The following is a 14,484-nucleotide window of genomic DNA, read 5'->3' as shown; positions in this document are numbered from 1 at the left end:
ATGTGAAGGAAAGCAAGAGCACCCCTTTAAAAAGGACATAGAGAATTGTCATCTTCCTTTGACTGAGTGACCCAGCCCTGGGCTGGGGAGGGCTGTAAGGGTCCAGGACATTTTAGATAATCTCCAGTGTTACATGTTCTGACACTGTTCTGCAGTGGGAACTGCTTGAGATTTCTTTTTTTCTGTTTTTTGGTTGGTTTTTTTTTTTAAGTTCTTACTATATGAATTTTTCTAGCTTAATTGTACCAACCAATGTGCAGTGGCGACCTTATTTTAAATTTGTACTAATACAAATACTATTCAATGCATAGTGTGAATAAGACTTAAGTATTTTTTAAACTATGTTAATGCTGGTGGCAGATCCTATCAAAAGCAACAAAGAACTCACTCCATCGAGCTAATGTCATTGACTGTATTCAGTATGACTTCATTTAGCTTCCAGTCTCTTGTAAGACTTGGGCTTAAACAGTTCTAATTATCACTGAAATGATTGCACAGATTTTACCATCGGATGTTCAAAGTCTGAAGCCAGACTCCTTGTCCTGCCTCCTCATCAAGCTGAGTAATTATCCTTCTGATCTTTCAGACAACTCTTCCACAACAGTAACTTCAGCAGCAGTAATGGCAGCACAGAAGACTTGTTCAGAGACAGTATAGACTCCTGTGATAATGATATCACTGAAAAGGTGAGAATCTCTGTGCCCTGTGAGTAATGTACCCAACCAAACCCTTCTGGAGCCCTGCATAGGGAATGAAGGTCTTGCTCAGAATTAACCATGATCTGAAGTAGCTTATTCAAAATGTCCTTGATGTTCCATTACTATTACAACTTTGCTTGGCAGTAATGCAAGAACTGAGCAAGCACAAATCAAGGCATTGTGTTAGGACTTCTTTATGGTGTATTTGCAGTGATCACCTTCAAGGAACATGGAGGGTCTGAGGAACCCAGAATTGTGGAGCTTAATTTTGCTGCTGGCTTTGCAGAGAAATATGCCCCCTTTCAAAGTAGTAGAGTAACTAAATGCCTAATTACGTTCCTAATAAGTAGTTAGGAGCAGTGAAGGGGTGTTTGAAGAGAAATTCAAACTCAGTTTTTTCCACTTCTCCTTCCAGGTAACATACCTAGAGAAGAAGGTGACAGAACTGGAGAACGATAGCCTGACAAATGGTGACGTGAAGAGCAAACTGAAACAAGAGAACACACAGCTGGTTCACAGGTAACAAAGCACAGAGCCAGCTCTCTTCAACATGTCAGAGCACAGCTAGGACACAGCTGTGGGGAAGGAATATTTCTACCTGTAGGGTATGACCAAGTCTTCTTCCTTAATACTGAAAGATGAAATAAGGCTTCATCTGAGAAGTCCATGTGGAATAGAGCTGCCTTGCTGAATTTTCAGCAAGAAGAGGCCTCCAGACAAGTGTTTCTGACAGATGTTACTGACTTCTACAGAGAAAACTCTTCTCCTGTGAGAGACGTTGCCCTGGGAGGCTGGGTTTTTTTTTAACTTGCATGTAGCAAGAGCAGAAGGCTGGATCTTAGTCCCAGCGTACGAGACTGAAAGAATAATAGATAAACTGATACTACTTAATTCTGTGTTTATTAGTAAATATGAGAAATACTGGGAGAGGTTAAATGCCAAGAGAAATGGCAAATTAAAATGAAACAAAGGTGTAGGCAAGAAAGAGGCAATGAATTTGCTTCTGAAGCTGTTTACTGAAATGAGATCTGATTTCCTTAGAGTTCATGAGCTAGAGGAACTATTGAAAGACCAAGAAACATCAGCAGAACAGACTCTGGAAGAAGAGATAAAGAGACATAGAGAAGCTTACAGCAAGTATGAAAAAGAGAAAGGCACTGAAATTGAACTGCTCAATACAAGGTAACAAACATCTTGGTGCCACCCTGAACAGGACAGAAGATCTTTTTGCTTTTACTTTGCTTGTAAATGGAGGCTGTTCACTAGCAGACAGTGCACAGATGGTGGCAGGTTGGCAGCTCTGTAGAGTAGCTCTGCAGTCACATGCCTAATGCCCAAAAGCTTGGAGGATGCTTTACATTAATGCTTTAATCCACGTGGCCCATGTAGACAGCTTAGCTGGATATTTGGCATGGATTCAAGGAGGGAATCGTGACCAGTTCTAGCAAACATTTGTTGCCTGTGTTTGGTTTTTCCACTTTTTTTTTTTTCAGCTGCCTCTTGTTAGGAGCACAAGTATCTGAGGGTCAGTGTAGCATTTTGGGCCCTAAAAACAAACAAGCAAAACCTTATGTTAAAAAGTGCTATGATTAGAAAGATTTTCCCTATTTGATCTTTCTGTCAAGTGCAAGTGAGATACCTTTTTAGAGCACACTGTTTTGCATGTCTGCATTCTTGAAGAGGTATTTGCTGTAAGATTTTTATTATTAACACAGGGTTCAGCAACTGGAAGAAGAAAATGGTGATCTGAAAAGCACGGTCACACGGCTGAAATCCCAAACAGAGAGATTGGATGAGGTAACAAAACTTCTGAGTCCTTGAGCAATTTAACAGCAATTTATATAAGAGCAAACTCTTACAGTGCTTGGCCCAGCTCCTGAAATTTTCCTTCCCTATACAAGATTATCACTGGAATTGGAACATTGGTCACCTTTAGAGGCAGGACTGTCCCGAGACACAAGCCAGTTTATGGCCAGCTGTGCTTGTAGGCTTACGTTGAGAAGCTGAGGGTGTGTCCTGCTCTTGCCAGCCTGGTCTGAAGTTCCCCGTTCGTTCCAGGAGAGGCAGCGCATGTCAGACAGGCTGGAAGACACGAGTCTGAGACTGAAGGATGAGATGGATTTGTACAAGAGGATGATGGACAAGCTGCGGCAGAACAGGCTGGAATTCAACAAGGAGAGGGAAGCCACACAAGAGGTGAGTGTGGAGGGGGGATGTAAGACCAGGCAGTCATATACCACCTGCATGGAAACCCTCTGGGAAAGAATGGGCAAACAGGATGGACACTGAAAACACCACATCCAGTGAAGCTATTGCTGGGTTGTGTTTCTGTGGGAAGGGCACCCACAGAGCAATGAATGCTGCAGGAATACTTAGTGAGTGCCAATCCCTGACCCAAAGGATCAGCTCTTTGAGAACTCTGTGCCCTAAGGTTTCCTATACTCTGTTTGCAAGGGAAGTTACGCTTCTTGTGCATGAAGCTTAGCAGTCACAGCCTTTGCCAGCTCTGGGGCAGTTTAGGGGACCTGTGCTTGCAAAGGAGGAAGAGGTTGTGTTGTAGGACTCAGCCACGCTCAGGGAGTTTTTCCTGAGCACAGAGAGGGCTGTCTGCAGGGAGGGCTGCACAGACAGGACCTGTTTGCTGCCCACAGCTCATCGAAGACCTGCGGAAGGAGCTGGAGCACCTGCAGCTGTACAAGCTGGAATGTGAACGTCCTGGACGTGGGAGAAGCTCTTCCTCCAGCCTGAGTGAATTCAATGCCAAAACCAGAGAGGTGGAAATGGAGCATGAAATAAAACGGCTGAAGCAGGTGAGCAGGGAAGGGCCTCTCAATCCATATCACATGTTCAGGAATACCTTGAAAAACGCAATCCCAAGCACTCTGCCTTCAGATTTTGTCCCTCCCTTCTCACACAAGCACAAGAGCCTCGTTGCATGTGTGCAGGACTTCATTGCACTGATAATGTAAATTATGCCCCAGGAAAACTCAGTCTTGTTGCTGGAGGTAAGAGTTGCTGCCAGCTGCAGCCTTGCTGTATGTCATCCAAGCTGCCTGTGATGTTAATTTTTTTTTTAATGAAACCATGTAGGAAGAACTCAAAAAGCAATGTCTTTTCATCCTTTAATAGGAGAATCAGAAACTTCGTGACCAAAATGATGATCTTAATGGACAGATTCTAAGCCTCAGTCTTTATGAAGCTAAAAACCTCTTTGCAACGCAAACAAAAGCCCAGTCACTGGCTGCTGAAATCGATTCTGCATCGAGAGATGAGGTAATGTGCTTTTCTAATCAGGTACTACATCCAAGAATATGCAATTTTCAATGTAATTAACTGTCAAGGTTGTACTATCTGAAGTTGACAAATGAACAACAGAAAATTCTGCTTTGCCAGGAGTTCAAGGATGTTAGAAGATTGCCTTAAATCTAACATTGTTTTAGTATCCTTATAACTCTCCCATTTTTTTCCAAAAAAATTGGAATTACTAGAATCTCAGTGAACTGTTTCACAGTTCTAACATCTTGTATCTTGCAGAGTAATGTGAGAGTAGGACATTAATTTCATACAAAAATGGCCATTGCTAGTAACTTTAATTTTTACTTTCTGTTCTAGGTTTAGTTCTAAGTTACTTCAGTAACAAGCTCTCACTTAGACATATATTTGAGCTATATATTACCTGTAGCAGAGCTGAATTCTTGGAGAAAGTAACTTGTGTGCAAATAATAACTTGGTAATGCTCTGAAAGATATTCTGGGAGACCCATTTGTATGTGAGCTGAGCTGGTGTAGCTTCCTCTGAGCTCCAGGACAGATTGTGAGATCAGGGCAGTGGATACATGAGAGATGCCAGAGAAGAAGACAGGTTAATGGTGAAGGAGATCAAAAGAATTGTTTGTCCTTGATGCTCTATCTCTTACAGACAGAACTTCCCATTTCTTCATCAAAAAAAGTTGTGAGACAGAAAAGTCCTTTTTACCCAGTCTGTACTGGACTGACCTGTCAGCCTTAGCTCCTGGGCAGGCCCTTGAAGTGGAGGCCCTTGATTATATTCTTGAGAACTTAATTTCTTGCTGAACCAGAGCACTGTGAAGAAAGGCTGTTTACTTGTTGATCCCTAATTAGGTAAAAGCAAACTGGCTTTTGGTATTGTCAAGAAAAATCTGACTTTGTCCCTCTCAATCTCATGGCTCTGGCTCATGCAAGGAATATCCAGCACTCTCCTTCAAAGGAGGAAAGTGCCTGAAAGCTGTGGCCCAGACTCAGCAAAACCTCACAAACCTGCACAAACCATTCCCATTGTGCCATTTTTCCTGTATGATCAGAACAAAGGTAAGAATCTGCAGATTCAGAGTGGGACTTTTGTGAAGTCTTATGAAAATGGACAGGCAAATAACATGAGCTTTAGGAGGATCTGGGGCTCTGACATGCCTTGGCAGTTTTGTCAGTTTGGCACTAAACATTCAGAGATAAAAAACAAAGCAGTCTTTATTTTTGAGGAGGTCGAAGGGCTTTTTACAGCCCAAAAATCTGGTGAAACACATGTATTTAATACAGAACATTGAATAGCAAGTGGGTTATTCTTGTAGAGTATGTAGTGGTTGCTTAGGTTTTTTTTTTTTTTTTGAGAGAGAGTATGCTCATGATCCAGAGGAAGCACATATTTTTGCTGGTCCAAAACACTGAAATACTTTTTCTGTTCAGCAGCCTTTCATGCAAACACCTTTAGATTTCAGTAGTTATGAAAAAAAATCAAATATGAAGCTCTTGTTCTGAGATGAAGCAATTGATCCATGGTATGGAAGCAGAATAGATTGGCATGTTAGATGGGGACCTTGTTTCAAATGACCTGCCAGAAGATCCTTGCAGATGACTGTTCACCACCTTCTTTGGTAGCAGAGATCTGTAATATACAGAATTGTTTCTAATACAGATACAGGGAGGAGGTTGATTTAGAAAACCTGTCCCAAAAGGAATTGGTGATCCTGAGGAGTCACTGGTCTCTCACCTGTCTCAATTTTAGGCTGTTACATAAAATACTGAGAATATTTCAGGAATAACTTGGAAATGTTGTGTTTTAGCTCATGGAAGCCCTCAAAGAACAGGAAGAGATAAATTACAGATTGCGACAGTATATGGACAAGATCATTTTGGCAATCCTGGACCACAATCCATCTATCTTGGAAATAAAGAATTGAAGAGAATATGAGAAGGAAAAGCAGCAACTGCCTGATATTTCTGCACATGCCACTGGATCTAAGCAGCACTCTGATACTGTAAATGAATCTATAAATACATATACACACTAGGTGTGAGTGTGGGTGCGCGGGTGTTTCTATGATGTTTGGTACACTGTTATTTGTCATTGAATTGGCTTGGTTAGACTTTTTCCATGCACTTTCAATACCTGTGATGAGATGGATACTGTATATTAATGTAATAACAATATAACTGGATCATGTTGTTTTAGATACTGGACAAAATGACTCTACCTCTAGTTGTAAAGGTAAAAAAAAGACAATGGAAACATATGGATGTGGCCCTGTCTTACGGAGCAAGAATTTTTTTCTTCGTTCTTCCAGGAATTTGGGTACCACAAACCAATTGACATACCCAGGTTCAGTTCCTGACTGGTGCTGACTGTGTAATTTCCTATTTGATTTAAAAAAAACAAACCACAACAAAAAACAAACTTTGGGAAAAGACACAAAGTAAATGGGAAGAAAAGGAAGATACTGCAAAACTTTTGCTATTTATGAAAAGTCACCATCCACTTGTTTGCCACTGTCAGCACAAAGTGTTTTTGATGTAAGATCACTTTGGGGCCTGCTTTGGGATGCTCTGAGCCTGCTCTCTAGTATGTGTGCATGTGTGTTTTTATGCCAGATCCCTGTAGCATTGAGGCAAAGAGCTTTTCAAATCTGTTCCCCTATTTTCAGGGGTATATCTTGGGCCATTAAGATAAATTTTGGGATTCTGCCCCTTCCCCTCACCCTGATTTTAAAGAGTTAACTGAAGGAACACATTCCAGTTCTTACAAGAAATTTGCATGAAATATCTCACTTCAGGGGGAGGAGGAGGATCAGCCCTCAGCATGATGTGCTGAGTTGCTTTCCCACCCCAGACAGCTGCACTCCTTTGAGAATGGCATTTTTTGGGCAGGCTGTGCAGAGGAACGGCTGGTTCCTGGCACAGCAGTGGAGGACAGTCTGATACAGAGTGGCTTTTACCTATAGGGCAGGAAAAAGAAAAAGAGCTTCATCTTGCAGGAGTTGCCAGTCCAGACTGAGCACACACATGCATATCTAAAGCTCTGAGTAGGGAACACATCCCAATTCGGATGAGCAGTTGTGCAGGTGCTGCATCTGCTCGTGGGCATCAGTGGGATGGAACATTAAGCTTTAAAGTTGAGCGTATGCTTAAATGCTGCCTTAAATAGGGATGACTTCAACATGTGCCTGTGTTCTCCAGAGCTGGATCTATACTGTAGGGCTAGGATGTTTTTAATTCATAATGTAGCTTATATAAAGAGCTTACGGAATTGTTTGGGTAGTTGAATGCTAAAAACAAATTTTATTCCATGCACTTTTTTAAAAGTAAAAGTTTCACACTTTTGATTCACACCAACTGGCACGGAAAAATCAGCTGGAGTATCTGGCTTTCCCCAGTGCATAGAGATGTTTCCTCTATTGAGTACACTCCCCAGAAGAATGTTACAGTAGCAATGACTGTGCTTTTCTGTGTATTTCTTGCTGTTGGCAGTGTCTTGCCCCTAGTATTCTCTTGATGTATCTTGGTGTGTATATGTGGTGCATTTTTTCTGAATTTGAATACATAAAACTGTATTCAGTTATGGATGTAAATATATATATATATTTTTCTGCAATCTCTGTGCTCTTGCCTTCAGTGATGTGTTACTGGAGTGATGGGAAGCAGGGGACGTACTGAAATCTGACTTTCTTGAAGGCAAGAAAATACAAAACAGTTTGTTTCTATGTATCTGCATAGGCAGGTGTAAAGTAAGTGGAAAGAGAGAGGGACCAGGGGAATGACTGAGGGACACAACACCCCAGTGCACAAAGTGCTCTGGGAGAAATGGGACAGTCTGGTTCAAACTGTGATGTCACAGGGCTGGGTTCCTGAGGCTCCGGGGTAATGTGGAGGAAAGGATTTAAAGACCACTCCTTTGCCACCTGGGAATGGTGTAAGATGTAACTCTGCAGCAGCTTTTGTTTGTGTAGAAGTAGTGGAACCCTATGGAAACCCCATATATCCACCTTTCCCACCTGCTGCTGCTTATGGATGTGCCACCCAGAAGGTGGGAGAGAAACAGTTCAGCCAGCTTGGTGCTTCCTGCCTGCAGGACTCCTCACTTGCACTTTGGTGATGGCATTTCCCTCTGCCTGTATCTGTCTGTGGGTATTGCCAGGGACTTCACTGTTTTTGTAGGCCACAGAGAACTCTTCACACTGTCAGGGGGATGTTGCAAACCTGCTGTGGCCCAGCAGCTCTGCTTCTGGAGCTGGCTGTGTTTGGGAAGTTGCACTGCTGTCCTGCTCTCAGGCAGTGGATTTCAGTAAGAGTGAAGCTGTTGCAGCTTAGGCTGGTGACTGAATGTTTTCCCCTAATTATTTTTAAGTAAACTGGACTCGGCTTCAAAATTTCAATGAACTGGAGCCCATTCCCATTAGGGTGGAGCATCAGCAAATGTTGAGGACTGTTTCACTGAAAGCAAAGCCCGTGGACTTGAACAGAAGACATGACTATAGTGATAGCCAAGTTTTTGTGCAGATAATTATATGTAGGAGGTGAATAGTCATTAGGAGTGACAAATAGTCACTGAATCTGGCTGATATCCCAAAAGGAATATTTTAACCAAGGGTATCCAGCAATGGAAATTTCTTAAAACTTGCAGGATGTCTTGTTTAGCTTTGTACCCAGCTGTGTATTTAGAAGCTCTTCCTTGCTCCAGTGTTTGCATTTGAAGAGATGTCTTACCATCATGTTGGTGGTGTTTGTAGCTGTGTTTTATTGTGTAAAGGAGGTATCCTCCTGTTTCTGTGGGGCCCTTGGTGTGGTACTGCCATCTGTTACTGTGGAAATCATATCCAGATACTTGCTATGTTTCTAAATAAATAATGGGAGTTGGAGGTGGGAAAGGCATTTCACTGGCAGATACATTTTCCTCTAAGGTATCCACCTCTAAAAATACTAATTAGCAATTGCATTGTCAGACTGAGTAACTACAGATATTAGACCAACTCATCTTGCAACTCAAGCCCTGGAGAACCTTTTTATTCCAGAAAAGAAGTCATCGTGTTTTATGACATGCAGGTAATTTGGTAATAAAGGATCACTTGATGGCTCACTGGGGCAGGGAGAAGAGTAATCTGATATCAGTGTTGCAGAGAGTGCACGTTTTGATCTAGTGTCAGACAGACACAGGGAGACACTGATTTTGCTGTCTGTTCTCTGATAAATTTCTTACTTCTGTGCTGTGGACATCGTTTGTGTTCTCAGGCTGGCCAGGAAAGGACAGCCTGCCTCTGTCAGTGTTACTGTTGGTGGAACAAGGGTCTCCCTTCCCTGGGCAAATCACTTCAGACACAGAAATGTGGTATCATCTCCTAGCAATATCAAATGCAGTAAACACTCCTGTGTCAAACCCTTGGTTCTTTTTAACCCTTGGGGATGCAAACACAATCCCAGGTCCTGTATCTTCATCTGTTCCTTGGTTCATTTGACCTTAGATTCTGAAAAGCTAAATTATATTCTGGTCAAACCTGTTGGAAACCCCTACAGGTATTTCTGGACAGTGAAAAAAAAAAAAGACTGGTTTTTGGCTAGAAGCTGCCCTTGGTCAGGCTAGTCCCACACAAGGTACTGCAGAAAAATTACCTCTTTGAAAACTTGCACTTAAAGAATACCTGAAATGTAGTCTATCAAGATTTTTCTGGTGTTGGCTGGTTCCCTCCGGACTTCAGTCATCAGTTGCTGCCTAGTTCTGATTTCAGAATGATGCTGATTCAAAACTGCTTTGACATCAAAAGAAGATTTTTCAGCTTTTTGAATAACTTCTATTTAAGACTGAAGCTATTAAAGAATTTGTCTTGTAGTGCAACACTGTTGAACTGTAACCATCCCATATATTTTTACAGAATTTTTAATATGCAAATACGTAGCAAGTTTCAAAAAAACCCCAGCATCCAATGCAGTTTTGTTGCCAACTTTCCTTTCATGGTCTTCGGGAAAAATTCAGATATTTCTCAGCCAGCTCTGTAGGGAGTTGAACACAGCATTATTAATTCTCAAAGATGTGTATCAACAAATATTTTGCTGTCTGAGTGCAGCAATGCTCCATTTACTTTGGTAGAACTGCATTGCTCTCCAGAGAGGATCTAGACCAACAGTGTTTAGGCTCCCTAATCTGGTTTGTAAATGAGGGCTTGGAAGCTGATCTATAAACACACATTGTGGGCTGCTACACGAGGCACTGCTCAGTGGTCTGTGCATCACAGTGCCTGTGACATGTGATGAGTCTAAGAACTAGAATTAACAAATAAAAGAATGCTTTTTCTTTACATTCTTTAATGGCAGTGGATACGCAGTGTTTTTTTTCTTAAAACAAATACTGTATGGTGTGGTCTGAGGGATTTTTTTCCAAGGAAGGAAGGAAGTAGCAGCTGATCAAACACTTGCCAAATCAGTGGCTTAGCTTATACTGATTTAAGTGAAGACTTGACTCAGGTTTTAACTGAACAGTTTCTGGTGTAAGTAGCAATGCTTGTATTCTTGTCATTTGTTACTCAAGAAACATTGTCAAGAAATCATGACAGGTGATATAACACAGCTTGTTGGTTTTAAAGGATGTAGTTCCACAGTTCTGACATTTTGTTCCTTTGCATCTCAGTATTTTTGAATTCAAAATACTGATCCTAGGAGCAGTTTGCTGTTAAATCATGCATGGGTTTCTAGTTAATGAAATTCTGCATGTACCTTTAGAGTTTGATGAGGGTTACAGTCAGTGTTGGGTCTGAATCCTGTCGTTCTGCATAATGCACTGGGAGTTGCTCTGATGTGCAAGAGAGTTTTTTCTTTCTGGGACTCTTCCTCAGTGTTCTGTTGATATTTACACTCTTGGTCTTGTCCCGAGCCACTGTCAGGTGTCTGTGTGCTTTGGGGCAGCACTTTGAGCAGATGGGAGGGACAAATTCAATATTCTTGGCTTCAGTGTGACTTTAGCTACCAAGGCAAGAATTTCAGTCCTGTCTTTTATACCAGGCTAGTCCTGTCCTTGCCTTTTTTGTGGTCGTGAAAACTGGTTGTGTCCCATGTACCTGACAAAACATTGTAGCTGATTCTTATGGTATACCAGCAGGTAGGGTGAGTGAACCTGAAGGTGATGGAGGTGAGGAATCCCTGGGATGTGCCTCAGTTGTGTCCAGGTGTCCCTCTGCACGCTGTGCTGACACTCTGGGAGGCTCAGCATGGCCAGCACATCACAGAGGTCACAGCAGCAGCCCGTGAGGATCTGCAGGCAGAATCTGCAGGCAGGGCCACGCTACCAGAGTTTGCCACAGTGTGGAGCCAGCTGACAGGGCTCCTGCTGCTCTCTGCACCCTGGATTTCAGCTTGCTGCCTTCAGCCTGGGCCTTTTGTTCCACTGCGAGAGTAATACCTGGTCAAACATACTGTTACTTAAACTTCAGACCTATAGAAAACATTACCAACCACGGGCTTCTGCCGTGTCACTGGACACCTGGGCCTGCAGTGGAGGTGCTGTGAGCAGAGCAGCTGTGACACCAGGGCTGTCAGCTTTGCTGTCACTGCTCTGGGCACAGTGACACCCTCAGAGCTGCTGTGCCCCAGGGAGGGGTGGCAGGTGGCTGCTCTGGGGAACACATCTGTGCAGATGTGCAGATGGTAAGGGGGGCTGCAGACACTCCTCCTCCCAGTGATGATCTTACACCCCCCAGCATCAGCCCTGTTTTATTTACTACCTTATCCATAGAGAAATTATTCTGGCTTTGGAGAAAGGACATCAGAAGGAGAACCAAGAATTTAGTATCCTGTGAACACTTCAGTACACTACAGGGCAGTAAATGTTGCACTGATATATATTTAAATACTGAGACATTTTGAGAATTACTGTAAAATCAGTTGTGAGAGCCATTTGTTTTTCTCTGTTACACAGACTAGTCACTTTCTTTGCATGGTTACATATTTTAGTACTTGTGCCTTTTATTTCTCTGTTGTGAGGATACATTTTATTTTCACATTTTATCATCTGGTTTTGGACACTTTTTATATACTTCTTTAATCATCTGGTTTATTGTAATGTACATGTGTATATATAAAATAGATTTGTATTCATGTGCCTCTGAGATGTAAAAAATGCTCATTTTGTACAGGTTTTTTTAGAAGCACTAGGTCATGGTCTAAATTACGTAGCAAATGAAATTTAACATAATTAGCAGTTCTTTGTCTTTTAGGAATGTTGTGTCAGATGGTTGGTCTCTTGTAAGGCAATGTCACACACGCTGCAGATTTATTGTTTTAGTATCATTATGAGACCAATTCTATCCACTTGTTGGCTTCAGTTAATTCAAAATAATAAAACACTTAATTAAATGTTACAGTCCTGACTTGGCGATTATAGTTTTTATTTCCATTAAAGTCAATTTGCTTCCTTTTATACTTGAAATGGGCACCAGACCAAAACCTCATTTGAACACGTTGCCCATTTCAGGTTAACTTCCATTCTGGGATTATTTTTGTGGGATCAAGCAAGTGATTTACTTTACCCATTGAAATGGAAAGCAAAATAGCATTACCAATTCATAGACTCTCCATCTTAGAGTGCCTAAAATGCTTTAGTTACTCCTTCTCTCCCTGGATTCTGTGGCAGCCTTTCCTAAGGACAGACCCTGGATCTGCATGACTGGAGATCCTCCTCTTGCAGACATGAGAGATTGGATGTCTTGCCCTTCACATTTTGTTAAATGCTGAATGAACTCCTTCCCTTGGGGTTTGCAGCACAGCACTCTTCCCCATAGCATTGGGGAAGCTGTGTGGATGCACTGTGAGCCTGGACATTTGTAACTCTGGCAACCAGGGACCTGCTCCTAGAAGTGTCCTTCCCTCCCTCCAGCCTCTTGTCGAGCTGGTGGTTTCATTTCTGGAATGTTGACCCTGTTCATCTGATGAGATCCTCAAATTGCTCTGCCTCTCACACCTTGTTTATCAATACCCCACTCACCAGCCTCCAGACCCAGTGAGATAATAAACTGAGGTAAGTCTCAAGGAAAAAATCAATATCACCTAAATCTTCCAAAAACAAAGCTTTTATCTGTAAAAGCATATGTTCCACTCTCACAGAGCAGAAATTTTTTGACTGAACTTGACACCCATTTCACAGAATATAAAGCTGCCTTAGAAGCAAGGAGGTGGTTTTATTTATTTCAAAGGCTGCTTGGTATGAAAATAAGCAAAGTTCACTTGCTCCATTGTTACTGAAAAAAAGCAGCCAGCAAAAGTGGCATATGACTATTTTTAATCTCATTCTGTAATTTATAACATCAATGAAGTGATGTCAGTACTGTTGCAATGTGCCATTACACTATTTTATCTGTATTTTCTTGAAATACTTTCTGGGGACAATAAAGCTGTCCTTGTTGATGTGGATCCTTCAGGTAGTTGTAGTGTACAATCAGATATGTAAATAAATTATTTGCTTTCCCTGCATGACTAAAATGTTGTCTGTGGTGGATAACTGATCCAGTGTCCCTCCTTATCTTCCTCCCTGTTCCACCTCTATTTCTGTGCTTCATTTAAAGAAGGATTGCCCAGTTCTGTTCTCACCTGCCCAAACACCAGCTTCATTAACTTTCCATAAGTTACACAGATGGCGCCAGGGGAGGAGTTTGCTCAGTACATGCCTTACCTGACATCCAAAGTTGTGTTAAATTTCCAAGCTGAAGCTTCACAGGACCGACCCATTAATCTCTGCACCCACAAGTGCTGCCCTTCTCAGCTGATGAGATCTCCAGCTGGGAGCTGTTTGCAGCTTTTTGGCTGCAGCTATTTAATGTGACATAAATATAATTATTTACTGACCCATAGAGCTAACGAGCACTTGCTGTGGCTTCTTCCTCGAGGAGCAGTTTGTGGGGAGGGCACAGCCTGGGGCTGGGTGCTGGGGCAGTGTGACCTGGCATGGCCAGCAGTGGCCACCCCAGGGCATGTGCTGAGGGGTTCCACACTTGAACCAAAGGCAGCAGCTTCCCTGGGAGAGCCCTGAGGAAAAACTCTGCCATGAGTGACCCCTGGAGGGGCCATCCTGGGAGCAGCACCGTGTGAGGGACCAGGACAGCTGGGACACCTCTGGCTGTGGCTGGGAGCCAGGACCTGTCCCAGGTGTCACTGTGCAGAGCAGAGGGGACCCTCAGCCAGGATCACCGTGTCCCCATGGAACAGGCTCTGTGTGAGGTGTGGTGATGGAGGACACACCAGCGCCTGCTCAATCAACACTCCGAGGTAATTTTTTCTTTTAATCTCCAGTTTGAGCCACCAGACCTGTTGGCCTCTTCTCCAGGCTTTAACTGCTGGAGGCAAAAGAATAACAAGTGAGGAGCACCTTAGGCTCCAGGCTGCTTTTTGTAAGATGTGTGTGGAGTGAGGGCAGTGCTGTGGGCACACTGCCCAGCAGAGCAATCCATGCTCTGGGAAAACGCTGCTGGCAGAGGGGCAGACACTGTCAGCCCAGAGAAGTGCTGGGTGCTCCTTACTTG

At 42.7% G+C, this 14,484-nt stretch overlaps 1 protein-coding gene across 5 annotated transcripts in view; it reads left to right on the top strand.

The window, feature by feature from the left end:
- Positions 1-7,580, top strand: part of RAB11FIP4 (RAB11 family interacting protein 4) — a 110,449-nt gene extending 102,869 nt beyond the window's left edge. For all 5 annotated transcript variants that reach the window (XM_014878153.2, XM_014878152.2, XM_088176455.1 and 2 more), the window contains 8 exons: positions 587-686; positions 1,114-1,217; positions 1,740-1,880; positions 2,414-2,495; positions 2,757-2,894; positions 3,350-3,508; positions 3,828-3,971; positions 5,776-7,580. In XM_014878153.2, the coding sequence (XP_014733639.1) occupies positions 587-686; positions 1,114-1,217; positions 1,740-1,880; positions 2,414-2,495; positions 2,757-2,894; positions 3,350-3,508; positions 3,828-3,971; positions 5,776-5,892 (985 nt within the window). In that variant the 3' untranslated portion in view covers positions 5,893-7,580. The remainder of the gene's footprint in view (positions 1-586; positions 687-1,113; positions 1,218-1,739; positions 1,881-2,413; positions 2,496-2,756; positions 2,895-3,349; positions 3,509-3,827; positions 3,972-5,775) is intronic.
- The last annotated feature ends 6,904 nt before the right edge of the window (positions 7,581-14,484 follow it).

Source organism: Sturnus vulgaris, chromosome 20, assembly GCF_052056855.1.
Source record: "Sturnus vulgaris isolate bStuVul1 chromosome 20, bStuVul1.hap1, whole genome shotgun sequence".
Classification (NCBI taxonomy): Eukaryota; Metazoa; Chordata; class Aves; order Passeriformes; family Sturnidae; genus Sturnus; species Sturnus vulgaris.
This window is presented reverse-complemented; position numbering and strand designations above follow the sequence as displayed.